This window comes from Tenrec ecaudatus, chromosome 18, assembly GCF_050624435.1.
Source record: "Tenrec ecaudatus isolate mTenEca1 chromosome 18, mTenEca1.hap1, whole genome shotgun sequence".
Lineage (NCBI taxonomy): Eukaryota > Metazoa > Chordata > Mammalia > Afrosoricida > Tenrecidae > Tenrec > Tenrec ecaudatus.
In genome coordinates this window covers 16,705,428-16,732,469 of record NC_134547.1, presented here as the reverse complement: position 1 = coordinate 16,732,469, position 27,042 = coordinate 16,705,428, and the positions used below count along the sequence as shown (strand labels likewise).

At 64.7% G+C, this 27,042-nt stretch overlaps 1 protein-coding gene across 5 annotated transcripts; it reads left to right on the top strand.

Moving 5' to 3' along the window:
* The first annotated feature begins 233 nt into the window (after window positions 1-233).
* Window positions 234-26,896, top strand: CIC (capicua transcriptional repressor). Of its 5 annotated transcripts, none has more exons than XM_075537987.1 (20): window positions 234-370; window positions 3,403-6,221; window positions 18,040-18,189; window positions 18,274-18,508; window positions 18,600-18,729; window positions 18,847-19,029; window positions 19,123-19,288; window positions 20,508-20,707; window positions 20,810-21,035; window positions 21,382-21,485; window positions 21,731-22,976; window positions 23,074-23,261; window positions 23,512-23,633; window positions 23,719-23,885; window positions 23,993-24,283; window positions 24,401-24,726; window positions 24,991-25,229; window positions 25,328-25,614; window positions 25,753-25,884; window positions 25,973-26,896. In XM_075537987.1, the coding sequence occupies exons 2-20, from the start codon at window positions 3,425-3,427 to the stop codon at window positions 26,341-26,343; spliced, it is 7,560 nt and encodes a 2,519-aa protein (XP_075394102.1). In that variant the 5' UTR covers window positions 234-370; window positions 3,403-3,424; the 3' UTR covers window positions 26,344-26,896. The 5 variants fall into 5 exon arrangements, with proteins under 5 accessions (XP_075394102.1, XP_075394103.1, XP_075394101.1 ...); XM_075537988.1 differs by lacking the exon at window positions 234-370 and adding an exon at window positions 1,006-1,155 and having other exon boundaries at window positions 25,331-25,614; XM_075537986.1 differs by lacking the exon at window positions 234-370 and adding an exon at window positions 1,006-1,155.
* The last annotated feature ends 146 nt before the right edge of the window (window positions 26,897-27,042 follow it).

The window sequence follows — 27,042 nt, the reverse complement described above, 5'->3', positions numbered from 1 at the left end:
CACAGGCACGCGCGTTCTCCCCTCCCGGTGGCAACAGAGCTTTCCGCGGGGCCGCGCCAGACTTTCGGAAGCTGTTGATTGGTCGTAGTCCCGGCCACCCGACAACCAATCAAGCCGGGGAAAGGTGACATCACTCCTCCCCTCCCCCCCCCAACTCAAACTTCCCTACTCCCGGCTACCGGCGGCGGCGACAACCACCTGGGGGAGGGGTAAGAGAGTAGAAACCGGTGAGGTCATTGCACCGCCCCGAGCGCTACTGATTGGTTGCGGGGCTCGCGGGTGGCGGTTGGCTGCTCCTCGAACCTCCTCCTCGTGCCGCTACAGCCGCCGCTGAGAGGAGCCACTGGCGACGCCAGAGCCGGGAGTCCGGGTGAGTCGGGGCCCTGGGTCTCAGATGCTCCTGGTGTCCAGTGATACTCTCCAGGAACTGCCCTTTCCGACTTTTTCACCTCGCCCGGATTCTTTGGTGGTCCAGACGCTGTCACATGGGAGTTGTAGTCTGGCATATATTATCAACTATGGGCCAGAACCTTAAGAAGACTTCTATTCCCAGCAGGAATTGCGATTAGCCAGTCAACAAATGCTCTGGCCACGCCTTCTTAGGCCGCTGATTGGGTAGCTCATCCAATAGTTCCTCCCCCTTGCGATTCATTGGCTACTGTCCCTCACAGAGCCTGGGTTCCGGCCTAGGCTGCGGGGTGATTGGGTACTGTATTCGTCTTTTGGCCCTAAGGTGGCTTGCAATTGGCCAAGACTTGTGTCCATCACTTGTTGTAGGGCAGGATCCTAGGCAGATCAGGCGGTCGTAGGCTTAAGTTGGTGTCGGTCCCCGAGGGAGGCAGGTCTTGGACTTTGGCCCCGCCCCTTAGCGCTGCCGGGTAGGCACTATTAGTCGTTGCGAGTGTCTCTCTTCTTTGAGGGGCGGAGCCGGTGAGGGTGCGAATATCTATTGGCTTAGGCCGGCGCCGGTCAGCGGGGTTGTGGTCGCCGATTGGCTGACTGCTCCAGCTGTTGCAGGTCCATTCACCATTTTGTGTGTTGGAGTAAAAAAAAAAGGGAGAATCGAGAGGGAGAGCCGAAGGGGGGGCGGGGAGGGACCGGACCGGACCGAGCCGGAGCCACGGCCCCCCGCCCCGAAACCCCGCTGAGCCCGAGGTGAGGGGCGGGGCCAGGGCTGACATGGGCAAAAGGGTTTCCGGGGGCTGGGGGTCGGGAGGGGACAGGTGGCAGGGACCGGGTAGGGGTCTAAGGGGGAAAGGGGTGGGCGGACTGGTGGGAACCGGGGGAGGGGGGCGCAGAGTGGAGGAAGTGGTGTGGGGAGGGTGACAGAAAAGGGGTGATGAGGAGGCTGTGGTGGGCAGAGAACGGGCAACAGGAATGGAGGGGTAACATGGTAAGGGAGGGGACAGAGTTGGAGGGGGTGACAAGGAGAGGTGATGTGATGGGGAGAGAGGGTGACAAGTCTGGAGATGGATGACAGGAGAGTGGCTGGGAGGAAGAGGTGACAGAGAGATGAGGTGAGGAGAGTGACAGGAGGGGCCTTAGGCCCTGTGAGGAGCGAGGTAGAGGTGGTGACAGGATGGGAGAGAATGGCAGGGAACCTGGTGCCAGGCTGGTGGGAGCAGAGGGCACGAGGCGCCCGCATTGCCAGGACCTCGGCTGGCCTGCCTTTAGGGAGTTACTCCTCAGAGTGTAAGGGAGGTGAGGGTCCCCAGAGCCCTGGGTGGGAGTTATCCAGGGAGAGAGGGACAGAAAGGGAATAAAGACCCCAGGGGAAACAAGAGACTTGGCTTCTGGGGTGAAGAGGCTGGCCCAGGCAGTGTGGTGGTGAGGGCCCCGCTTGGACTAGGTGAAGCCTTATCTTTAGGAACGGGCAGGACTGGGGCCAGATCTCAGTCCTGAGGAGGGTGGCCTAACGGCTCAGTGGGGAAAAGGTGGTGGTATCTGCCCAAGCACGAGTATGGGGAGTCCCAGGCCTTCCGGGCTTTTCTGTGAGGATCCCAGGGTTGACCCCAGGGAGGGGCAGGCTGGCACTGCAGAGTCCACGGGAGGAGCAGGCCCCAGTGGCCCAGCAGGAAGCCAGATGGCCCCGGGAAGCCTGACAGAGGATCCTGGGGTCCCCAACACTCCTAGGGGCCTCCTGGGCCCCACCAGTGACTTGGAAGGAAAGTTTTTTCTCCCTTTTGCTTTCCTAAGGGCAGCTTGCAAGGGGGCGGCGGGCAAGAATGACTGCTCAGGAAGTGGGTGAGGTTGGCTTGCCGGCCTGGCCCTGCCTTCTCTGACCTTCTCCCACTTACCCCTACCTGGAGGCGGAGGGCAGATTTGGGGCCGGTGGGGTGGGGGTGGGGGAGCAGCTGGCTCCAGGGCTGGGATGCACACAGCCAGAAGTAGGGGCTGGTCTCACAGTTGGGGGTTGTGGGGTGGGAGGGGGGATGGGGGGGACAGGAAGGCTCCCACGGGGGAGGGAGCAGGACGAAACCCTGGGATGTAGCTGTGCCCCCCACTGTGTGATGGAGTGTGTGTACGTGTGCGCGCACGCGTGTGCTCGTGCTGGTATGGGCTCCTGCCCAGGACGTGCCCCTGCCTGCTCCCTGCCAGGATCTGGGGAGAATGGCTGTACCTGGCAGGCCCGGGGCTAGGCCGAGTGGGCAGCCGTCCCCGGGGATTCTTAGCTGCCCACTCCTTCCCATAATGCCTGGCCATGCCAGGCTGCCCAGAGGGGTGGGGGTTGGGGAGTGGAGGAGCTCACCTCGCAGCCTGGTCACCTCCCTTTCTGCATCTCTGGGCATACGAGTGTGTGCGAGTGCATGTGTGTAAGTGTGAGAGGACCCCCTGGACAGTGACAGTGTGCGGACGTGTGCCCGCTGGCTCATGCGACAGGCAGCACACTAAAACAGAATCTTAGTCCCCGAGGCCAGCTGCCCAGGTCTAGACCCCAGCTCTGCGTTGGTTTCCTAGCTCCTGGGAGAGTGGCATTGCATAAACCCCCCCACCTCCTCCTGTGCCTTGGGTTCATCCTGGGCGAAGAGGGCTGGGGGTACCCTTTGCCTCTTTGGCCGGCCGAGGCGGGTCTGAGGGATGTTGGGAAAGGCCAGGTGATCACTGAGCCAGGCACATAGTCCTGGCTCCATAGGTGCAAATTGTCACCGTGTCTTCCCGTGGGGCCGTGTGGCAGCATGTCTGTGCAGAGGTAGCCCGAGTATGTGTGTACAGTCTGTGGCTGGGTGCTGGCCAGAACCCCCCCCCCTTTAGAGTTGAGGGTGACCAGAGAAGAGGCCTTGGGGTCCCTGGAATGCAGACAGTGGCCTCAGCCGGTGGCAAGTCTTGGGGTTCACTGGCTTTGTCGAGGGATCTTCCTGAAGTGCTCCCAATGACCCTTGTCTGCCCCCTCCCACCCTGCAGGTGTCTGAGGGTGGGGACAAAGATGAAACCCATGAAGAAAGCGTGTGCCGGGATCCCTGCTCCTGGCAGCAGTGGCAGCAAGTCACCCCCGGCCACCAGGGCCAAGGCCCTGCGAAGGCGAGGGGCTGGGGAGGGTGACAAGCCCGAGGACGAGGAAGAGGTGGTGGTGGCCGCCACGAAGCAGCCAGGCTCCGAGGAAGCTGTTGAGGAGGGCGAGGAAGCGGCGGTGGCGCCAATGGTGGTGACCGAACGGGGCCCTGGGGCAGAAGGGCCACCTGCAGAGCTGCACCCTGATGACCCAGTCCTGGGCCCATCCGAAGACCCTAAGGGGGAGGGAGAGGCAGGCCGCTGGGAGCCCTCACTGAGCCGTAAGACGGCCACGTTCAAGTCGAGAGCGCCCAAGAAGAAGTACGTGGAGGAGCACGGGACGGGGACCCCTGAGGAGCGCGCGCGGACGCCTGAGGATGCCAGCGCCCTGGGCCTGCCTCCCGTGCCGCCCACCTCCACCCGCTCCTCATCCACCGACACCGCCAGCGAGCATTCAGCCGACCTGGAGGATGAGCCCGCAGAGGCCTGCGGACCAGGGCCTTGGCCCCCCGGAACCCCCGGAGGCAGCTACGACCTGCGGCAGCTGCGGTCCCAGCGGGTCCTGGCGCGCCGAGGCGACGGCCTCTTCCTGCCGGCGGTGGTGCGGCAGGTGCGCCGAAGCCAGGACCTGGGCGTGCAGTTTCCAGGCGACCGGGCCCTGACTTTCTACGAGGGGGGGGCAGGCGGCAGCGGTGTGGATGTGGTTCTCGACGCCACGCCGCCTCCAGGTGCGCTGGCAGTAGGCATGCCCGTGTGCACCTGCGTGGAGCCCGGCGCGGCAGCCTACCGTGAGGGGGTCGTGGTAGAAGTAGCCACCAAGCCTGCTGCCTACAAGGTCCGCCTGGGCCCTGGTTCCGCTGCCCAGCCCGGCCCCCCACCGCCCAGCCCTCAGCCGCTCCACGAGCCCGAGGAGACAGTGTGGGTGGCCCGCTCCAGCCTGCGCCTGCTGCGACCCCCCTGGGAACCCGAGGCCCTGCTGAGGAAGCCCTCCGCAGCCCCCCAGGAGGAGCCGGCCGAGCCCAGGGCCACGCTGCCGCCCTGCCCTGCTCCGCTGGACCCCAAGCAGCCCGAGGATGCCGAGGTCTCCAAGATCAGCTTTGGGGGCAGCCTGGGCACCTGCGAGGAGGGCGAAGGGAAGCACCCGCCAGCCCTGGGCGCGACGCCCGTTCTGCTCCCCCTGCCTCCGCCCCAGCTCCTCTCGCCGCCCCCCAAGTCTCCAGCCTTTGCAGGCCCCGGCCGCCCCGGGGAGCAGCTCTCGCCCTGCCAGGAGGGCAGCCAGGGCGGCAGTCGGAGCAGCAGCGTGGCCTCGCTGGAGAAGGGCCCCGCGCCGGCCGCCCGGGCCCGCACGCCGCTGACCGCGGCCCAGCAGAAGTACAAGAAGGGCGACGTGGTGTGCACGCCCAACGGGATCCGCAAGAAGTTCAACGGCAAGCAGTGGCGCCGGCTGTGCTCGCGGGACGGCTGCATGAAGGAGTCGCAGCGCCGCGGCTACTGCTCGCGCCACCTGTCCATGCGGACCAAGGAGATGGAGGGGCTGGCGGACGGCGGGCCCGGCGGGGCAGGGCGGCCGGGAGGCGTGGCGGCCCGGGAGGGCAGCACCGAGTTCGACTGGGGCGACGAGACGTCCCGGGACAGCGAGGCCAGCAGCGTGGCCGCCCGGGGAGACTCGCGCCCACGCCTGGTGGCGCCGGCCGACCTGTCCCGCTTCGAGTTTGACGAGTGCGAGGCGGCCGTCATGCTGGTGTCCCTGGGCAGCTCGCGCTCGGGCACGCCCTCCTTCTCCCCGGTCTCCACGCAGTCGCCCTTCTCGCCCGCCCCCTCGCCCTCGCCCTCGCCCCTCTTCGGCTTCCGGCCCGCCAACTTCAGCCCCATCAACGCCTCGCCGGTCATCCAGCGCACCGCCGTCCGCAGCCGCCACCTGAGCGCCAGCACCCCGAAGGCCGGCATGCTAACCCCGCCCGACCTGGGCCCCCACCCGCCGCCGCCCGCCCCCCGGGAGCGCCACTCCTCCGGCATCCTGCCCACCTTCCAGACCAACCTGACCTTTACTGTGCCCATCAGCCCCGGGCGGCGGAAGACGGAGCTGCTGCCGCACCCGGGGGTGCTCGGGGCGCCCGGTGCCGGGCCCGGAAGCACCGCTCCGGACTTCTCCAAGAGCGACAGCCTGGACTCGGGCGTGGACTCGGTGTCCCACACCCCCACGCCCTCCACGCCGGCCGGCTTCCGCGCCGTGTCGCCTGCCGTGCCCTTCTCCCGCTCCCGCCAGCCCTCCCCATTGCTGCTGCTGCCCCCGCCCGCCGGCCTGACCTCGGACCCAGGGCCCTCCGTGCGCAGGGTGCCCGCCGTGCAGCGGGACTCCCCCGTCATTGTCCGCAACCCCGACGTCCCGCTGCCCTCCAAGTTCCCCGGAGAGGCAAGCCTGGCCAGTGAGGCCCGGGCAGGGGGCCCCGGGCGGGGCTGCCGTGAGACGGAGACCCCGGCCCCTGCTGGGGCGGCCAGTGGCAAGCCTGGCCTGCCCCCGCCCCTGCCGGCCCCCGTACCCATCACTGTGCCTCCAGCCGCGCCGACTGCCGTGGCCCAGCCGATGCCCACCTTTGGCCTGGCTTCTTCGCCCTTCCAGCCTGTGGCCTTCCACCCCTCACCCGCTGCCCTGCTCCCCGTCCTCGTGCCCAGCAGCTACACCAGCCATCCTGCTCCCAAGAAGGAGGTCATCATGGGCCGGCCTGGGACAGGTAAGACGTGCTGGTGGATGGGTGGGATGGCAGGGACGTCCTTGAGCAGAGCTGTAAGCATGCTCCCGGCCTCAGGAGGGGGACAAGGGCAGGTTTGCAGCCTCTCTGCAGAGATGGTGTCTCTAGAGCCCATGTGCGCTGCACAGGGGAAGACCCAGGGTGCTGTTTCTCAGGCCCTGCCCCTGGAGCCTCGTCTTTCCCTGGGTCAGGGGCTGGCAGTCCTTGGACCTTTACCCCATCCCCCCAGGGAGTTGATGAGGAAGCATCATAATGACCCCGATTCGCGGCCATCACAGGGACAGGCACGCACCTGAGTTGCTCGCCAAATTCTCCCCCACCCCAAACCTAACCTGCTGCCTTTGAATCTGTTCCAACTCCCTGGGGGCTGTAACCTTTCCGGAAGCAAAGAGCCTCCTCTCTCTCCTGAGAAGCAGGTGGTGGGTTTGAATTGTCGAGAACTTTACCTTTCGGCACTACCAGGGTCCCGTTCGTCTCCTGACTGCCCCCCCTACCCACTGTGATATGCCCCTCGCAGTTGACCCGTTTGAAGCCATTGCCAGGTATTAGCTCATTTGGTCTTGGCAGCCACCGTTAGCCGCTGCCAGTTCATCCGCAGAGTAGAACACTTTCTTGGCGTTTGTGACACCGAAAAACCCTGCCGAGGGACCGGTGGGTTTGAAGCGCCTCCCTTGTGGTTGGCAGCCCAGTGCTTAGACCGCTGGGCCACCCGGGCTCCTGACAGGCTGGCGCTCGCTCATCATAGAAGGACATAGAGGATGGGGAAGCTGAGGTGCCAGGAAGTTCGCCGCTGCTAGGTAGAGGTAGGACCCTGGCTGGGCTCGAAGCCTCACCTGCCCCACTGTGTCCTGTCTATCACGTGGACACAGTCCATGCCACCGAGGGTGACTGGGGCTGTTGCTTGTGCTCGCCTGAGGGTGCACGTCTAGTCTGGCTGTCCTGGGGCTGGGGTCTGGCGACGTCAGAACCCTTCACAGGCTTTTCCTGGGGAAGAGGGAGTTGAGAAGACTCCTGGCTCCTGGGGACCCACTGGAGTTGGGGGAGAGCCACGTGCTTGAGAAAGAACTGGGGATGCAGGCCAGTCCTCGTGGGGACAATGCACAGGAGGGTGACAGACCTCCCTCGGCACCAGTCCCTTCCCTGGCATCTTTTCCTTGTTTGTCTGCCTGTCTGCCTGCCCTTGTGGGCTGAGGGTCTCTTAGAGCCTGGCCCTGTGCTCAGTGGTTCTGGGGACACAAGCCACCAGAGTAGACAAGGCAGCCCAGAGCAGTCAGAGCCGGTCTGGGAACTCTGTGGAAGGCCAAAGGAGGTACCCAGTCCAGTGGGGAGTAATGGGGCTGGGGGGGTGGGGGCTCCTAAAATAGAGACCAGAGACCCAGGAACAGCACTGAAGATTGAAGAGCACGCAAGAGCGAGGGGGACCAGGCAGGTGGGGGTGGGAGACAATGTGGAAGTGGAATTTGCAAAGCGGAAGGTTCTAGAAGGCAGAGGAGTCTGAGGATGCGGCCGCTGGATTGGTCGGCTGGAGCCGATGGCATGGGGTCCCCAGAAGGCTTTTGAGCTCTATCCTGGGAGCACTAAGGAGCCAGGGGGCAGGGGGTGTGGAGCAGGTGGTGCCGTGCTTTGGCTTCGTGGTGGACGGAGCGGAGTGTGGGGTTGCTTAGCCCCGAGCCTGGGAAGCCGGCACAGGAGGGGGCTGGTATGTGCCTCCTCTTCGGCTGACTGTGGAGCAGCAGGCCCTGCCCTGCTGGAGCTCCCCGTGAAGACCCCAGAGAGGAGAGGACGTTGGGGCTGGGCCATCTGGAGATCATGCGCGGAGTGTGCAGGAGGCAGGATGCTGCCCTCCACGGGTCAGTTCTCACAGTGGGTATTGTTGCACAGTGCCCTGGAGTTGGACACAGCAGGTGCCCCTGGGGGGCGGACTCCTGGGACTATTTTCTAGCTGAGACAAGGGGAGTCACTTTTGAAGGGTCTCCTGGGGATGGTTGTCCAGGCTGGGAGGGGACAGCTCGGGGGCCCTTCTCTTGACTGCCAGAACTCGAGAGCCTCATCACCAATTAATCACCATCCCAGTCACGGCAGCACGGGATCATGTGTGAGGCATGTTCAGTAAATGCCCTGTAAGCTCACAGCGCCCCGCCTCCCCCCTCAAACCATAAAACCAGACTCCCTGCTGTGGAGTCGGTGCCGACGACCAGTAGCGACCCTACAGCACAGGGTAGAGCTGCCCCCGTGGGTTTCTTCCTGTCACGGGAGTAGAAAGCCCTGTCTTTCTCCCCAGGCGCCCGGCTGGTGGTTTTGAATTGCCAACTTACCGGTTAGCAGCCCAATGCTGACGCCATGGTGGCTTCCTCCCAACTGAGGTCTGCCTAACTAAGGAATTCTGTTTGGCCGAGGGGGAAGCCACGGTTCCAGGGAGGTTAAGTGACTTGCTGCTTCTCACTCACCTAGGAAGAGAAAGCGCCAGGATTCGAACGCGGGGATTGAGCCTCGAGAGCCCAGGTTGTAAATCAGACTGGGAAACAGTGCCAGTAACAGTCATCCAACTGCCCTTGTTGGGGGCATTTGCCACATTCCCAAGTCCTCAGGCTCGGCCTTTCTCCTTGAAGCCCACCCGTGAAGTAAAGTCAAGGTGGTCAGCACCAGTGTCCAAGGGGAGGACTGTGATGCTGTCCAGTCGTCAGAACCTGCCCAGGGTTTAGCCTGGGTGGGAGTTGGGGTGTCCTGAGTAGCCCCCCCCGACAGTCAACACCCCTGCCGAAGTAGCCAGGTGACCCCTGGGTTCCCAGCCAGCAACTCCTTTTGTTGTCCCCATGGAGCCTTCTCTACACCCTTGGGACACAGACGCCTCAGGGGCCTGTCCCGCTTAGAGCCAGGGAGGGTGCACCGTGCCTGGTGGCCTAGGGTGCACCGTGCCTGCCCCTACCGGGGCCTGACCCTCACTCAGAGGGCAGCAGGTGCGAGGGGGGTGGCCCAGGGCAGCCTGCCTGCTCCTGTCCCCCCGCTAGGCATTTGCTTCCGCTGGGGGACATGCCGGGACAGGCGGCCGGCATTCTCCACATTCTGCTCATGGCCAGGCGGCCAGCTGCTGTTGCTGCCTCTCTCTCTCGCTCTTCCCGCCTGCTCCCCAGGAGAGGAAACACCCCGCCCCTCTTCCAGGGCCTGCAGCCCCTGCCCAGCGGGCCAGATGTCTCAGCCTCATTCCTAGCAAGGCTTCCCTCCCAGTTCCCGGTTCCCAGCTTCCCGCCTGCCTTCCCCCATTGGCAGGTGGCGCCTTTTCTCCCATGCCTGTCTCTCTCACCAGGCTACTGTGTGTCTGCCTGTCTTTCCCTTGGGTTCCACAGTCTGTCACGTTTAGGACTCTATTTCTAGGCCTCATTCTCCCAGTCTAGCTCTCCTTTCTGGATTGACAGACTCTACACTTCAACCCTGGCCTAACCTTTGGGCTTACGTTCCTTCAATTTTGGTACCCAGTCTTGGGATCCTGTGCCCCACCCTCCCCGCCCCGGACCAGGTCATGTTGGTCTCTCTACTACCCGCCCTCCCTGACTCTTTAGACAGACTTGCTGTCCCATCTCCACTCCCCCCTCCTCCCCACCTCCTGGGCACCTCTGTGAATGTAGCAGGCAGTACCAGGTTCCCCTTGACCGTCTTGGAGAGAGCTGGAAGATTGTCCAAGCGCTGTCGGTTTTGGTGCTGGGCTGCTAACTGCAGTAAGTGGTTCAAGCCCACCAGCTGCTGTGAGGGCTAAAGAGGAGACTTCCTGCTCCCACAAAGATCTAGAAGCCTGAAAAACCTTGCCCAGGGTCTCTGGGAGTTGGCTTCACTCGATGGCATTGGGTTACTGCTCCCCAAAAGGTGCCTTTGTGGCACAGCAGAGAAGCATTTGGTCTGTCAACTGTCAGTGGTTGGATCCTGCCACTGGTCCTTGGGAAACCCGTGAAGCTGTCTGCTTCCGAAAACTCCCGCAACCAACGCAGGTCTACTCTGCCCCAAGGGTCGCGTGCGTTGCCATCAACTTGATGGGAGTGGGATTGCTCTGTTCATTGGGTTTTGTTTGTTTGTTTGTTTTGGTACTGTCACCCAAACCTACTGAGGCCTCAGGAGGCATCTTGCTGGTCCATTTACTCTGCCCACCCACCCTCCCGCCCCCAAGCACTTGTTTGTAAGAGAGGCAGGAAGGCAGGGGCTAAAAGGGCCGAGCCAGGAGATCCGGCCATGGGGTGGTGGCAGGAAAGCGGCTTTGATGCCCACCCACCTACCAGAGGGTACAGACCCATATCATCCTGTCCTCCCACCACCGTTCCTGCCCTGTATTATGATCTGAGTTCTGAATATAGCCCATCCCAGTGGGTAGGACCCCAGAGGCCAGGCTGGTAGAGAAAACCAGGCCCAGAGAAGGGTGAAGGGTTGGAGCCTGAGTTTCCCCACTCTAGTTCAATCCTACCCATCAACATCTCTATAAATTTTCAAATAATAACACCCTACTCCCATCCCCACGGCCAACACCAGAAGTCAGCTTCCTTTGGCGCTCTAGGTTTTGGGTCCCCTCCTGGTAGACCCAGGACTAGGCAGGCGGGTGGGAAAGGCAGGCAAAAGGAAGAGTGTTGGGGAGCCGGAGGCTAGGCCAGACAGTGGCTCAGGACCGTCTGTTGGTGAGGGAGGTGCCCGTGGGCTTCTCTGTGGAGGCAGCTTGTGAGCAGACTTAGCAGGAGTGAGTAGGTGCTTTCAGGGTGATGACCTTGCAGGTGGTGGCAGCTGCCTGAGCCCAGGCCAGGAGGGGTGTAGGGGTGTGAACTCTTAGGCCCGGTGCTGGCCACAAGGTGCCAAGGGCGGCAGGCGCTGCCAGGCCAGGTGTGAAGGCCAGGTTGAGCTGAGGCATGCTCATCCGGGGGTCTGTGGACAGTGGAGCAAGAGTTCAGAGCCCGCTGGGATTGCCTGGGAGAAGGAGGAGACTCAGGCAGGGCCCCCCCACCCCTCGCTCTGGGAAGGTGGGAGGCGTTGGTGAGGTTGCTGGGGTGGTCTCGGTGACTTCGTGCTAGAGACCCCAGCTGCTCCGCTGCCTGGCAGCGCCGGGAGAGGTGGCGCTGCCTCCTGGTGGTGGCCGCGGACAGCGTGCTGATGCTCTGGGGAGTGGGGCTGGGGGGGAGGGGGTGCGGCCCCGGCGCCCCAGCATTAATGACTCCATTAGCGGCCGGGAGGGAGGCGCATTAGCGGCGGCGACGGCGTCTGGCTCCCATTACCACCGGCGGCAGCGGCTGCACCGCAGGCGGCTGGACCCCAGCCCGCCGCGCCGCCGCCACCTCCTCCTCCGCCCGCGCCCCGTCCCTGCGCCCCATATGGAGCCCGGGGTCTGGGGACCCCCGCGGCACACTTTCTTGGAAAGCTGACCGCGAAGGCAGGCGGACCTGGATTAACATGCTGTCCCGTGCCACCGCCTGACTAGTGGACCCGATGCCCCTCCGAGCGCAGTTCGTATCGAGTAGTCGTGAGAACTGGGTGCAGCCCACGAGCGCCACGCCCAGACACCCCCCCCCAGGCCCGCGGAGCTGCCGACTCCCGTGCCCCGGGGGGGGGGCAGGCGCCCCCACCCGAGGGCCGTCGATCTGCTCTTGCCATTGGCCAGCGTGGCGCTAGCCGCCCGCCGATTGGCCAGAGCCTGTTCCCTTTTCTGCGCCATTAACCCGTGTGTGGCCGCACCCTGGCGCTGGGTTCCACGCCGCCGTCGCTGCCGCCCCCCCCCTCCAGACAGCTTGGGTGCCAGCTGGCCCGCGCCCCGCCCGGGGCCCGCGTGGGTGTCAGGCCGGCCGGGCTCCCGCCCGCCCTCCCAGCACAAAGCGGCTTTGTGGGACCCGCCGGGCTCTGGCGAGGGGCCAGAGAGCGAGTGGAAAATCTCGTGCGCGCGGGAGGGAGGGGATCGCAGGGCGGCGCCCCCTCCTCCTCCTCCTCCACTCAGGCCTCTGTGCCCCCCTCAGCTCCGCTCACACCAGTCCCAGGGGGACCCCCTCCTATCTCCCCTCCTCACTTCCCCTTCCTACCTCTGAGCACACATCCCGACCCTCCTCTCTCTCTCTCTCTCCTCTCTGCCCGCCCGTATCCCACACATCTCTCAGTCCCTGGGGGCCCTCCCCTGCCTCTCCTGGTCCTCCTGCCTCCCCCAGCCCCACTCACAACTGACTCACCCCGCGCTATTTTTAGCCCCCCATCCCTCCCAAGCAGCTCCAGCCCAATCCGGGGCTGTTCCCCAGGCAACCCTGGCCCTTGCAGACGCCGCCCGCCGTGGGTGGGTGGGGGTGTGTGTGCAGAAGGGAGAGCGGGTGAGGGGAGCTAGGGACACCAGGGTGGTGAGCCAAGGCGGGGACCCTGGCCTGGAGTATAGGGTGGGGAGCTGCGGGTGGCTGGGGCGCGGTGCCTCCCGGGCTCAATAAACGGCTGCCGCCAGGAGTTCAGAGCCTGTCTGCCCGTCCCTCAGCCTGTCAGCAGCCCTGCTGCACACCCTGGGCCTCCAGGCAGGCCTCGGCCTGTGCTGCCCTGGGCTGCCCTATCTCCTGGCTGGGCTCCTGTCCCCGGGACTGGGTGGGGTGGGGTGGGGGGTGGTACAGCAGCCTTGGGGGAGGTTCTGAGCCAGGCCTTTTGTGTAGTTGGTGAGGGGGTGGGGGTGGCCTCAGGGACAGGCCTGCCAATGCCAGATGGGGTGGGACCTTGGTTTGGGGAACCCCCTCAGCCTTTTCCAATTTTGGAGGCCCCAGTTAGGGATGAGGAAGGATGAGAGAGAGAAGGTCCCTCCTATTCACCCCCACCCAGGGTTCCTCCATCCAGAACAATGGAATCTAAGTATAGGGCTGGCCCAGCGCCCAGGCCAGGGGGGCCCTTTCCCGCCCGGATCCTCACCCCTCCCTGCCAGGCTGGGTCCCCCTCCTCCCCTCCACCCCCCACCACTTGGCTGTACCCTGCCCTGCAAGGGGCCTCTTCTCAGTCCTCCTCCCTGCGCATTGTGGCTTCTCCCAGATGTGCTCCTCTCCCAGATGTGTGGGGAGCCTCCTTCCCCACTGCCAGGCCAGGTTCTCTCTCACCTAGTGGCAGTGGGGGAGCTGGGGCCAAGGCCCCTCTGAGCTCTGAGCCAGGGTAGCTTCGCAGTAGGGAATGGGTTAACATGCTAGTAGGTGACTCACGGTGGGGTGAGGAAGGGAGGGGAGGGGGTAGCGGTGGGGAGGTAGCAGGCCACATTGATTCCTGCTTCAGGTTGCAGTCCCTGGGGTAGTGAGGTAATGGAGGGTCTGCAAGTTGGGTTGCAGAGGGAGGAGGGGTCAGCCACCTAATAGTCCCTCGGGTAGCCCCTCCAGGCTCACAGCCAAGTGTCTGGCCCTGCAGTCTCTGGAGGTCAGCAGGCTACAGGCCTGCCTTGCCCCTCAGGGTTCAGGTTACCGTGTTGTAGCATCTCCCCCACTTTGCCCTGGGCTCCATCAGAAGGGGGCAAGCTGGGGTTCTCTGCTCCTGTGCCTTGTCTCAGAGCCCCAGTCATGGTTCATCTGAACCTGTTAACCTGTTTGGTTTTACCTGCCCAGGTGCAACTCTGTGCCAGGCCTCCAGGCCTTCCTTGTCAGGACCCACACGAGGCGTGTTGTACCTCTGCCTGCCAGGACCCCAGACCGGCACCTGTATCTCTCTTAAGTGGGGCCCCACCCAACCTTGGGCCTCTGACCTTTCTGTCTTGGCCAGTTTCCCCAGCATCATAGTAGAGCCTTATGCCTGTGCTACTGTTTGGGTGGCCCTGCCTGGTGCCCGTGCCCAACGTGAGGTTCAAGCCCTCGACTTGGCATACCAGGTTTTTGCAACCTACTGCATGATCCCAGTCTCATCTGACCATTGGGCAAACAAAACATACCACCCCAGCTGGCTGTGGCTATGGAGTGGAGGGAACAAAAGAATCCAGCACACAGCAGCCCCGTTTTCAGGCTGGGGGTGGGTGTTTTAGCACTGACTGTAACCTGTAACGGTACTTTGTGCCCCCCTGAGCAGTTAGGTGGAGGATCCCAGGTGGCCAACAGTGCCATTGGCCAATGACTTCAGATACTGATCACAAAGCTGAAGGGTCTGAGTCCCAAACTAGATTGATCAGGCCTGGGATGGGCCATTTACAGTGTACGGGGTCAGTGTGTGGGATCGAAGGTGCTGTGTGTCAGGAAGGCTGTGTGGGTGTGAAGATGGGAGAGTGAGCGTGTGTGTGTGTGGGGGGGGTGATGGTGGTGGTGGTGGTGTGGGATGTGTTGTGGGATGGAAGTGGCAGTGAGGTGGGGGCGAGAGAGTACTGCCTTTTTGATAGGTTGTGTGCCTGTATGCTGATTTCACACCTCTCCGCCTTGATGGGACATGTATGACAGGATGTATGTGACCAGGTGATGTGAAGAGGGTGGAAGAGAATGAGTGTATGGGGCAGTACGTTAGGTGCGTTTCTGTGTGACTTTGTCAGTGCCAGCGTGGGCGGAGACTGTGGGTGTGACAAGCTAATGGATGTGGCATCAAGGTACAGTTATACCTTGGTATCCACAATGGGACTGGTTTCTGGACCACTGAGGATACCAAAAGCACCGAAGCCCAAGTTCCTTTTATAGAGCGGAGTAGTTCTCTGTATACTCGAAATGATTTCTAGGCGCCTTGAGCGTGAATGCCTTGTAAATAAGCACTCCTCCTCCGCCTCTGAGAGATTGTTCTGGCCAGGCAGTTGCACCCGCCCCACCAATGTTTTGGATCAGCAGTTGATTGAATCCCCCAGTGCGGGCCTAGCGGGTACATACAGATATGTCTCTGTGTATACCACTGTGCTGCTTTGAGGGCACAAGGACACCTCCCAAACCAACCGTTTTCTGCCCTGCGGGGCCTTGCCCGCCCAGGTGTGCGTGAGGGAGGCGGGCCGCCCGCGCGGGAGCGTGTTCTCACGGGCGGGCTGGACACACACAACCCCGGGGCCTCCGCAGCGCGGGCGCCCCGAGCCGCCCCCCCTGGCTCCGTGCCTTTACTGCAGTGCGCCCTCTGCCACCCTCCTCCAGCGGTCCCGCCCCCGGCCGGCTCGGGGCCAACCGGAGCCCGCCCCGCCCCGCCCTCATTTGCATATGACTGACGTTCCCGCGGGGCAACCAATAGGGAAGGGCGCGGCGGGGCCTGACCCGCGCGCGGCGGCAGCAGCCAATGGGCTGCCGCGCGAGGGGCCGGGCTTGCGCGGAAGGCCGCGGGGGAAGCGGGGAAGGGGCGGGGGGAGCGCGTGGGGGGAGGGGAGCGCGTAGTAGTGGCGGGGCGGGGAAGCGGCGGTGGTTCGGCGCAGGGCTCGCTCGGAGCGCACGGACGGACGCACGCACGCTGGTCCGTCTGCCCGCCCGAGGCCAGAGGTCGACCCGGCGCTGAGCCGCGGGCCTGGGGCCCGGGTAGGCGGGGCGGCGGCGGCGGCGGCGGCGCCTCCAGCCGGGGCGCGCGGGGCCAGCGCCGTTACCCGCCGGAGCTGCGAGGGAGGGAGGGAGCGAGCCAGCCAGCGAGCGGGCAGGGGTGGGGGCCGCCCCCGCGCACGCGCGCCTCACCCCGCCCCGCCTGCCCCGCCCGCCTGCCCGCCCGGCTCCGCGGGAGGAGGGAGAGGGAGGGAGGGGGCGGCGCCGATGGCCCCCAAGCCGCGCGCCCTGTGACGGCCCCCGCGCTCCGGGGGGGCGGGGCGGGGCCCCGGCTCGCACTGACCTCCCCCGCCCCCCGGGCGGCGGGAGGCAGGCGGCGCTCTGCGCAGGCGCGCCCGGCGGAGACCCCCTTGGAGGGGCGGCCGGAGGGGGGCGGCGGGGGGGCATGCGGCGACGGCCTCCCGCTCCCCCCGCGGCCCCAGCGGCGACGGCGGAGGAGCCCGCTCCGGTGGCGGCAGGAGGAGCGGCTGCCGCCTCTGAGGAGGCGCGAGTCCCGGCCGGGGGCTCCCGCGCCGGACCATGTACTCGGCCCACAGGCCCCTGGTGCCCGCGTCCGGCGCGGCCTCCCGTGGACTCGGCATGTTCGGTCAGTATCGCCCGCGCCCCGTCACTGCCCGGTGCTGCGGGAGGCAGCGGAGTAGAGAGGGGCGACGGCGGGGAAAGTTGAGAGCGCCGGGCCGGGCGAGTGGTTAGTGACAGCAGGTGGGCGCGGAGCGGGTCGAAGTGACGAATGAGGAGTACCTGGGGACACCGCGCCACGTTAGGTGATGGGCTGGAACGGCCCCGGGTAACCGGAGGTGCAAGGTGCCGAGGGGCTGGCTCTGGGGCCGGTGGGGGGACCTGAGCAGCCTGCGAGACAGGTCAGGACGCTGGGCCGAGGCCGAGGGCCAAGGACAGGGCTGGGGGAGTGAGTGAGTGTGTGTGCCGTCCGTCGGCACCAGGGTCACGGGCAGCAGTGTTGGGGTGCACTACTCCAAGAGGAGCGGGACAGAGCCAAGACACCTCCAGAAGGGGCAGATCCAGAGAACTGCCCCTGCATTGTCTGCTGGCCCCGGCCCTGGTGAGGGCGATCCTTGTGGAGAAAGGACCTGGTCCAGGTTCCTGGGCGCCGCGGTACAGGGTTGGAGGGCCCAGCAGGTGCTGGGCTAGGGCACAGGGTTTTATCCTAGGGACCAAGACTAGCCTACTTCATTCTGATACTGTTGGCTACCTTTCTTCTGTGAGCCCCTGGCAGAATCAGGTTAGAGTGCCGGCGGCGGCCTCCCACCAAGCTCCCCTCCCACCCACCCCCAGGCCAGGCTTCTGAAGACATGGGGGGGGGGTGTCACTTCAGGTCAATATGATCTGCGCCAAGGAGAGGCTGGGAGTAAAGGAGACCCTTCCAGGGGAGGGCGGTTCCTCCTGTCCTCAGCCTGCGCCCCTTAGCAGGGGCCTCCCCTGCTGGTTCCACTTCCCCCCTGGAACCAGGCCCTTGGAGGGGAAGCCAGAGCCGCACTAAGGCTGCCCCAGGAGCCTAGCACTGAGGCTGAAGGTGAGCGCCCCAGGGGCGTGCCTTCCTGTGGTGTGTGCTGAAGGAAACACCTGGGCCTGGGGCCTGGCGGGGGCACAGGCTTGTAACAGTTCTCTCAGAGTCCCCGTTGTGGAGCCTCATCTTCTCAGGCGCACACCCTCCCCTCTTTCTGGGCAAGGGGCAGGCCAGAGGTCAGGCTACAGATAAGCAGAGAGGTTCAGCACAGCCCAGCACACGGGCCGGCCTCCTCCGTGCAAGTGGGGATGCTGAAGCCACCTGTGCTTGGCTCTGGGCACGTCTGAGGGACTCCTTGGAGTCTAGTAGGGGGAGGGCAGAAGGGAGATTGGAGACCGAGGTCTGTGGTTAATCGGGAGAAGTTGAGTGGGGTGTGGTGCGGGGAGGGGCCCTCTGCCAAGGGAAAGGGGTGAGGGAGGGGGATGTGGCACTGCCTAGGGGGGAGGTTCCCCAGCATGGCCAAGGTCTTGGGCCTTGGGAGGATGGGATGGCAGCCAAGCATGACCTGGTTGTGGCAGAAGCCAGTCTTTCCTCAGGCCTGGTCCCTGGGGGCAGGGCTGGTGGGGGAATAAGGGGGTGTGTACTATTTCCAAGCCATTTTTCTATTTTTTTTTCTGTTGTTGTTTATAAATCTGGAAGCCTTTCATTGCGGGGTGGGGGCTCGGGATGATCTGAGTGTCACTGCCCACCCATGTCCACCTCAGTGACTTTGAGACCGGGAGGGCTGTGGGAAAGGGGTGGGGCCACCCTTATTGACCTCGAAGAAGAATTTGAGCAGGGGGAGGGGGGTCATGGCCAGGCCTTCCTGCTGCCGGACTCACCTGGCTCCTTCCCACAGTATGGACGAATGTGGAACCTCGCTCCGTGGCCGTCTTTCCCTGGCACTCCTTAGTCCCCTTCCTGGCCCCCAGCCAGCCCGACCCCTCTGTGCAGCCCAGTGAGGCCCAGCAACCTGCCAGCCACCTGGTGGCCTCCAATCAGAGCAAAGGTGAGGGGTGGGTGGCTGAGGAGGGGCCTGCCGTTGGAGGCCAGGGGGCCCAGGGGGCTCTCTGATCCACCTCTCTGTTCCCAGAACCTGCTGAGTCAGCAGCTGTTGCTCACGAGCAGCCACCCAGCGGGACAGGAAATGCTGACCCTGGGAGGCCCCCTGCAACCATCTGCCCTGAAAGCCCAGGGCCCGGACCCCCACACACTTTGGGTGGAGTGGACCCTGGCAAGGGACCCCCTCCTACTACCGAAGAGGAGGCCCCTGGTCCCCCGGGAGAGTCCCGCCTGGACAGTGAGACGGAGAGTGACCACGACGATGCGTGAGTGCCCCGAGGTCCAGGAGGGAGTACAGGCGTCGGCCATGGGGACACCGTCCTTAGGGTCCTTGTCTGTCCCCCTTCCTCCCCACAGCTTCCTCTCCATCATGTCTCCTGAGATCCAACTGCCTCTGCCACCTGGAAAACGCCGGACCCAGTCGCTCAGTGCCCTGCCCAAAGAACGAGACTCGTCTTCGGAGAAGGACGGACGCAGCCCCAATAAGGTGCCATACCTAACCCTCTGCTCACCCTGTGCGTGTGCCCTCCCTACCCCTCCCCCACCTGCCCCCAGCTGCCTCCTGGCCTCTAACCCTCATCTCTCGGGGCTGGGTCCACACCAGCGTGAGAAGGACCATATTCGGCGACCCATGAACGCCTTCATGATCTTCAGCAAGCGGCACCGGGCCCTGGTCCACCAGCGCCACCCCAACCAGGACAACCGGACTGTCAGCAAGATCCTGGGGGAGTGGTGGTATGCCTTGGGGCCCAAGGAGAAGCAAAAGTACCATGACCTGGCCTTCCAGGTAACGCCTTCCCGGGGGGCGCTCAGGCCTCCTCTGGCAGAGTGTGAGAAGTGAGGACTCACCTGTCGTGTCCCCCTCCCCCCTCCTCCCCAGGTAAAGGAAGCCCACTTCAAGGCCCACCCAGACTGGAAGTGGTGCAACAAGGACCGGAAGAAGTCCAGCTCGGAAGCCAAGCCCACCAGCTTGGGTCTGCCGGGGGGTCACAAGGAGCCCCGGGAGCGGAGCATGTCAGAGACGGGCACCGCAGCCGCCCCTGGAGGTTTGTCCCTGCCCTAGCCCTCACCTGCTCACCCCCTGCCCACTGTTGTGATCTGTGGCCCCTTCACCACAAAGAAACGGGACCCAAGACCAATGCCGTCGAGTCGCTTCAGACTGGGCACCACCCAGTAGAGGGCTGTGCAGGCTGGAGGTGTGCATGAGAGCCGTCTCCCAGCAACCGCAGACGGCCATCGAGTTGGCTCTACCCTTGAACTGGCCCACCGGGCAGAGTAGACCGGCCCTGCGGGGTTTCTGAGGGAGCAGAAAGCCTCATCTTCCTCCTGCTGAGCAGCTGATTATTGCCCACTGCCTACCCTGTGGTCAGCACCCCAACTCCTAGCCACTGCGCTGCCTGTGAGAGACCAGATGGCGGCATTTTTCTCAAGCAGAGCGGGTGGTGGGTTTGAACGACTGACCTTGGTATCAGCGGCCCAACTGGTACCCAACCGCGCCACCTGGGAGGTCCCAAAAGCCCCAAACCAAGCCCCTTGTCATCAGTTCGCGGCTGATTCATCGTGAACCCTGTGGGATGGGGTAGAAGTGTCTCTGAGTTTCTGAGACTCTTGTTTAAAAGAGGAGCAAGTCCTGTTTTTCTCCCTCTAGATGGCTGATGGGTTTGACCCGCCGAACTCAGGGTTAGCAACCCAGCGCCCACTCCACAGTGCCACCAGGGCTCCTTGGCAGTGTCATTCGCAACTGGCAGTGTGCTAAGCCCTCACTCCGGTGCCCGCCTTGGAGAAGAGTTACACTCGATCATGCTCGGAACCACCCCCCTTTAGCAGATACATCCTGAGCCTCTGAGTGGTCTGGTCACAGAGCAGAAAAATGGGTAGAATCCTAGGTTGTTGGTCCGCCTAGCTGCTTCCGAGAGGGCGAATGAGATAGGAGTAGCTCCATGAGTGGCTTCTGATTTCCAAGGTTACCCGTGTGCTCGACCCCGCCTGCTGTGCTTTTCTGAACGTCTTCCTGTGGGTACACCCTCCCCCAAGACTTGATGTGAAGGTGTGTCATGGCCACTGTGGAATGGTCCGGCCTCTTGCCACCCCACCCTGAGGGCAGGACCCAGTGGAGAGCAAAGGCTGGACTGGCAATCGAGTCTCTCCCACTGGGTGTGACCCAGGGCGGTGACCTATCCCCCTTGCGCCCTAATCAGATGTACCTGTGGCTGCCTGGGCCAGTCCACTGGCCAGGGGCGCTCTGACCGACTCTCCCCTCCACAGTGTCGACGGAGCTGCTGTCTGTGACTGCCCAGACCCTCCTGAGCTCAGACACCAAGACCCCAGGGAGCAACTCCTGTGGGGCGGAACGGCTGCACCCGGTGGCGCCTGGCTCCGCCCGGCCCCGTGCCTTCTCCCACAGCGGTGTCCACAGCCTGGACGGCGGGGAGGCGGACAGCCAGGCGCTGCAGGAGCTGACTCAGGTGGGGCCTGTGGGTCCCCTGGGGGGAGGGGCGCAGCACAGAGAGAGGGTGCTGCCCAAGGTGGTAGCCCTGGCTGAGCCCTCCCTGCCTGCCTCCCTGTAGATGGTGTCTGGCCCCGTGTCCTACTCTGGCCCAAAGCCTACTGCCCAGTATGGGGCGCCAGGACCCTTCGCGGCTCCTGGTGATGGGGGTGCCCTGGCAGCTGGTGGGCGGCCCCCCCTGCTGCCCCCCCGAGCTTCTCGTTCCCAGAGGGCCACGAGTGAGGACATGACCAGTGATGAGGAACGCATGGTCATCTGTGAGGAGGAGGGTGATGACGATGTCATCGGTGAGTGGGGCGTGGCCTGGAACCTGCATGCGGGTGGGGATGTGGGGGGAGGGGCGGAGGTTCCACCCGAGGCGAGGCCCTAGGCTCCCTCTCTGTCCCGCTCGTTCCCGGCTGAGCACCCTCTCCCTACAGACCCCTCAGTAACCCAGCCCTGCTCTTGGCAAACTGGGTGTGACCAGATCTCTCGGCAGTTCAGACGGGGTCACTTTGGGCTGAGGAGTGAGGCTCCTGGAGGACACCTCCTGTCACCTGCAGCTGAGCTGAGGCCAGAGCCCTGGTTCTAGGCTGTCCCTCTGGCCCCTCCCTGCCCCACCCCACTGCTGACCCTAACCCTTGGCTCCCTCAGCGGAAGACGGCTTCAGCACCACTGACATTGATCTCAAGTGCAAGGAGCGGGTGACTGACAGCGAGAGTGGGGACAGCTCTGGGGAGGACCCTGAGGGCAGCAAGGTAAGCCGCTACTCCCACCCCCGTGCTCCCATCCCGCTCCAGGAAGGGGCTCTGTCTGTCAAAATCTGGGGAGAGATTCAGACCCAGAGTGGGCAAGCTCTGTGTCCTGGATGATATTGGGGCCCAGCCAGGATGAATGGCGAGCCTTTGCATGACCTGGGTGATGGGGTCAGGTGTGGGGGGGGATGTGGTTTCTGCCTCCATGTCTGGACCCCCAACATGGTGTGACCCCTTCTTCCACCCAGAACTTTGGCCGGAAGGTCTTCTCGCCTGTGATCCGTTCCTCCTTCACGCATTGCCGTCCGCCCCTGGACCCTGAGCCCCCTGGACCCCCAGACCCTTCTTCAGCTTTTGGCAAGGGCTATGGCCCCACCCCATCTTCGTCCTCACCTGCCGCCGCCTCCTCCTCCTCCTCCGCCTCAGCTGCCCCCTCCTTCTCTCTGGGCTCAGGAACCTTCCAGACACAGGAGTCTGGGCCAGCCAGCACAACAGTCCCTCTCCGGCCCCCGCCCCCAGGGCCTGGGGGCCCCATGACTCCCTCCAAGGCCACCCGGTTCCTCCCAGCAGACCCTGCCGCCTTCCGGCGCAAGAGACCTGAAAGTGTGGGGTCCCTGGAGCCCCCAGTTCCTTCGGTCATTTCTGTGTCCCCTGGCAGTGGAGCAGGAAGCCTCCTGCACACACTGGTCTTGCCCCCAAACAAGGAAGACCGGGAGGGCGGCAGGGCCCGAATGCCCTCTGCCCCGGCCCCGTCGCTGGCCTACGGGGCTCCCACAGCCCCCCTGTCTCGCCCGGCTGCCACCACGGTCACTAACGTGGTGCGGCCAGTCAGCAGCACTCCCGTGCCCATTGCCTCCAAGCCCTTCCCCACCGTCGGCCGGGCTGAGGTGGCACCAAGTGACGTAGCAGGTGCCAGGACTGAGCCGGGCACTGGGTCCCGAGCTCTTGGGGGCTCCCCAATTGGCGTCAGCTTGGTGTACTCCGACAGGAAGTCCACAGCAGCCACCTCACCAGCCCCACACTTGGTGGCTGGACCTTTGCTAGGCACTGTGGGAAAGGCACCTGCCACCGTCACCAACCTGCTGGTGGGCAGCCCAGGCTACGGGGCTCCAGCGCCCCCTGCTGTCCAGTTCATTGCCCAAGGGGCCCCTGGCAGTGGACCCTCCTCAGGCTCAGGAGCAGGTGCTGCGAGTGGCCCCAATGGGCCAGTGCCCCTGGGCATCCTGCAGCCGGGAACCCTGGGCAAGGCTGGGGGAATCACACAGGTGCAGTACATCCTACCCACACTGCCCCAGCAGCTCCAGGTGGCAGCTGCACCTGCAGCCGCTGCTGGGGCCAAGGCGGCAGCTCCCAGTGCCCCCGCACCTACCACCAGCATCCGCTTCACCCTCCCGCCGGGCGCCTCCACCAACGGCAAGGTCCTGGCAGCTACTGCACCCACGCCTGGTGGCATCCCCATCCTACAGTCCGTCCCTTCCGCCCTGCCCCCCAAAGGTGAGATCTGGGCTGGGCAAGCGCCAGAAGGGCAGCAGTAGTCTGTCTGGCTTTCCTGGGCTGCCACTGACCCACCCCGTGGTCTGTTCACTTGCAGCCCAGTCAGTGTCGCCCGTGCAGGCCCCACCTCCTGGTGGCTCTACCCAGCTGCTGCCAGGAAAGGTCTTGGTGCCCCTGGCAGCCCCAGGCATGTCCGTGCGGGGTGGAGGGGCCACCCAGCCATTGCCTCTGGTGAGCCCACCCTTCTCAGTACCTGTGCAGAACGGTGCCCAGCCCTCCAGCAAGGTGAGCACTCCCTGCCTGTGTCCCTGCCTTAGCCTTCTTGCTTACCTGTGTGTGCTTGTCTGTGGGAGTCCTGGTTTTCCTTTCTCAGCCTTTTCCTTCCTCCTTTGTCCGTACGCCTCCTTGTTGCCTTGTCTTCTGCTCTCCCTCTGCCCTGCCCTCGTTCCAAACCCTGCAGTGCCTGCTGGTCCCCAGCCCCCCCTCCAGTCCCATCCAGTGTCTCACGCCTGCTGGTGGGTGCTCTCCCCTGTAGATCATCCAGTTGACGCCCGTGCCCGTGAGCACCCCCAGCGGCCTGGTGCCGCCCTTGAGCCCAGCTGCGCTCCCAGCCCCCACCTCTCAGCCCCAGAAGGTCCTGCTGCCCTCTTCCACCAGGTACTCCAGGCCCAGCCAGAGGCAGGGGCGGGGTGGATCCAGCCCCCCCTCTGACTCATTCCTCCCTGTCCCCTCCCTGCCGCAGGATCACCTACGTGCAGTCAGCCGGTGGGCACGCGCTGCCCCTGGGCACCAGCCCTGCATCTAGCCAGGCTGGGGCAGTGACCTCCTATGGGCCCACGAGCTCTGTGGCCCTGGGCTTTACCTCTCTGGGACCCAGTGGCCCTGCCTTTGTGCAGCCCCTGCTCTCAGGTGAGGGGGTTTGGCAGGGAGAGCTGGGGACCAGGGTGGGGCTGGGGCCCTCCTGGCCTGCCCTGATGCCAATTCCTCTCTCTCCTTCTCCCTCACCGTCCTGGCAGGCCAGACCCCACTGTTGGCTCCTGGCCAGGTGGGCGTGTCGCCTGTGCCTAGCCCTCAGCTGCCTCCTGCCTGTGCAGCCCCTGGAGGCCCTGTCATCACAGCCTTCTATCCTGGCAGCCCTGCACCCACCTCCTCAACGCCCTTGGCCCAGCCATCCCAGGCCCCCCCAAGCCTGGTCTACACTGTGGCCACCAGCACCACGCCCCCTGCTGCCGCCATCCTGCCCAAGGGTCCGCCTGCCCCCGCCACTGCCACCCCAGCCCCCACCAGTCCCTTTCCTAGTGCCACAGGTGGGTGCTGGACCCCGCAGCACAGGGTGGGGAGGAGAAGGGGGCGGGGGACTGGTGGTGGTACGAGCTCCAGTCTCGGGCCTCACCCAAGGAATGTTCTTCTCTGCCTGCCTGCAGGATCTATGACCTACAGTTTAGTGGCCCCCAAGGCCCAGCGGCCAGCTCCCAAGGCCCCTCAGAAAGTGAAGGCGGCCATTGCCAGCATTCCCGTGGGCTCCTTTGAGGCAGGGGCCCCCGGGCGGCCTGGTCCTGTATCCCGGCAGCCCCTGGATCCTGGGCCAGCCCACGAGCCAATGGCCCCCGAGGCTGAAGTGGAGGGGCAACCAACACCTGTCCCACCACCCTCCCTGGAGACCTGGGCACCCACAACCCGGAGCAGCCCTCCACCGCTCCCACTCCCACCTGCCGAGGAGCGGGCCGGAACCAAGGCCCCCGAGAGCCTGGTGAGCGCTGTGGACAGCTGTGGGGACAGGGCAGAAAAGAGATCTTCCTTAGGCTTCTGCCCGTCTGTCTGTTCGTCAAAGCGGGCCTGGGTGTCTCGGGCTAAAGAACTCTCCCCTGAGGCCCTTCCCGCTTGTCTCTGCCATGACCCTTCCCGTGTGAGTGGATCCTTCCAAGGCTGTCTGGCTGGCCCGAGGGTTCTGGGCTGTAACCTCTCCAGCCTCAGGCTCCTTCCTCTGTCTCTCCCTGCCCATGCCCCACTCCAGGGTGGCAGATTCCCCGGCTCATCTTCAGATTGGCGCGTCCCAGGGCTGGGCCTGGAGAGCCGCGGGGAGACCCCCGCCCCTCCCAGCCCTGCCCCAGCTCCAGCCCCCAGTGGCAGCAGCGAGGGCAACAGCGGGCGGCCGGCCGGGGAGACCCCGGAGCGCAAGGAGGCACCGACTGCCGGCAAGAAGGTGAAGGTGCGGCCCCCGCCCCTGAAGAAGACCTTTGACTCAGTGGACAAGTGAGCATGGCCTGGCTGGCTGGGCGGAGTGTTGGGGGCCGGCGGGAGACGGGGAGGCCGGGGCGGGGGCGGGGGCAGTGACCCTACGGGCTCTCCAGCAGGGTCCTGTCAGAGGTGGACTTTGAAGAGCGCTTTGCTGAGCTGCCCGAGTTCCGGCCCGAGGAGGTGCTGCCCTCTCCCACCCTGCAGTCTCTGGCGACCTCGCCCCGCGCCATCCTGGGCTCCTACCGCAAGAAGAGGAAGAGCTCCACGGACCTGGACTCAGCGCCCGAGGACCCCACCTCACCCAAGCGCAAGATGAGGAGGCGCTCCAGCTGCAGCTCTGAGCCCAACACCCCCAAGAGCGCCAAGTGCGAGGGAGACATCTTCACCTTTGACCGGCCAGGTACAGGTGCCAAGTGGGCCGAGCTGGGGGAGCTGCCTGCCCCACGGCTCAGGTGCCGGTGCCCTCGCGTCCTCCCTGCAAAGGGGGCTCTCAGAGAGGGAGGGCGTGGGTGCTGAGCCTGTGCCCGCCCGCGCCCAGGCACGGAAGGTGAGGACGTGCTGGGCGAGCTCGAGTACGAGAAGGTGCCCTACTCATCCCTGCGCCGCACCCTGGACCAGCGCCGCGCCCTGGTCATGCAGCTCTTCCAGGACCACGGCTTCTTCCCCTCGGGTGAGCTGGCCCGCGCAGGGCGCATCTGGACGGGGGCCCGCCTGCACCCCTCGCCTGCCCGCCCTCACACCCCTGCCTCTCCCCACAGCCCAGGCCACAGCCGCCTTCCAGGCACGCTACGCAGACATCTTCCCCTCCAAGGTGTGCCTGCAGCTGAAGATCCGAGAAGTGCGCCAGAAAATCATGCAGGCTGCCACACCCGCCGAGCAGCCCCCGGGGGCCGAGGGCCCCCTGCCCGGGCCCCCAACTGGCACCGCTGCTGCCCCTGCTCCAGTGCCCAGCCCTGCACCCGGGGGCCCTGATCCCGCCTCCCCTGGCTCAGACTCTGGCCCGAGCCCGGCCGCCCCCCCACTGCCTCCACCCCCTGAGTCAGGACCCGGACAGCCTGGCTGGGAGGGGGTCCCCCAGGCCTCCCCGCCGCCGCCCTCTGGCTCCTCCACAGCTGCCACTGGCAGGTGAGGGGCTCCTGAGAAGGTCCCAGGACCCGCAGTGGCCCCTCAGGACACATGTCGGTGGCAGGAATGGGGGTGTGGTAAAGATGGTGACCTCCCTCCCCCCTGTAAAGCCATTTCATCCTTTGGAGTGAGGGTCGGAACGAGGCCTGCTCTTGTGCTGGGGGGCAGCAGGGCCCCATCTCTCGCCCCGCCCTGTACATAACCTGGGGTGTCACCTTCAGACGTTTTTCACTTGTACTTTATGCAAATTGGCTCATGTGAGGGCTGCACACTGGAGGGGAGTGTGGGCCTCGGGGCCCCTGGGGGAGTTCATGCCCCCCTCGTGTTCCCCAGAGGGGCTGGACTCAGGTTAGTTTGGGGGGTGGGGGCTCCTGCACTTTGCCACAGGCACGGGGAGGGTTCCCTCCCCACCCCCTCTGCCTTCCCAACTTGGGTTGTACTTTCTAAGAAGGTGATTCCCTCCCCTTCCCCCCCCCCAGAACAAAACATGTTGATCATGTGCAATATTTCTTACTGTGCCGAAGCAGCAATGACCGAGATTAAAGCTGTTTAACACACCTGGAGGCTGCCTACTTTCAAAGGGCGGGGCACATGGTCAGGGAGCTCCTCTGAGGAAGTTCCTGTGGGCACCCCCCCCCCCAGCTTCAGAAAGTGCCACACCCTGTGCGTCAGTAGCAGGCAGGCACTGTAAAGACTATCAGCT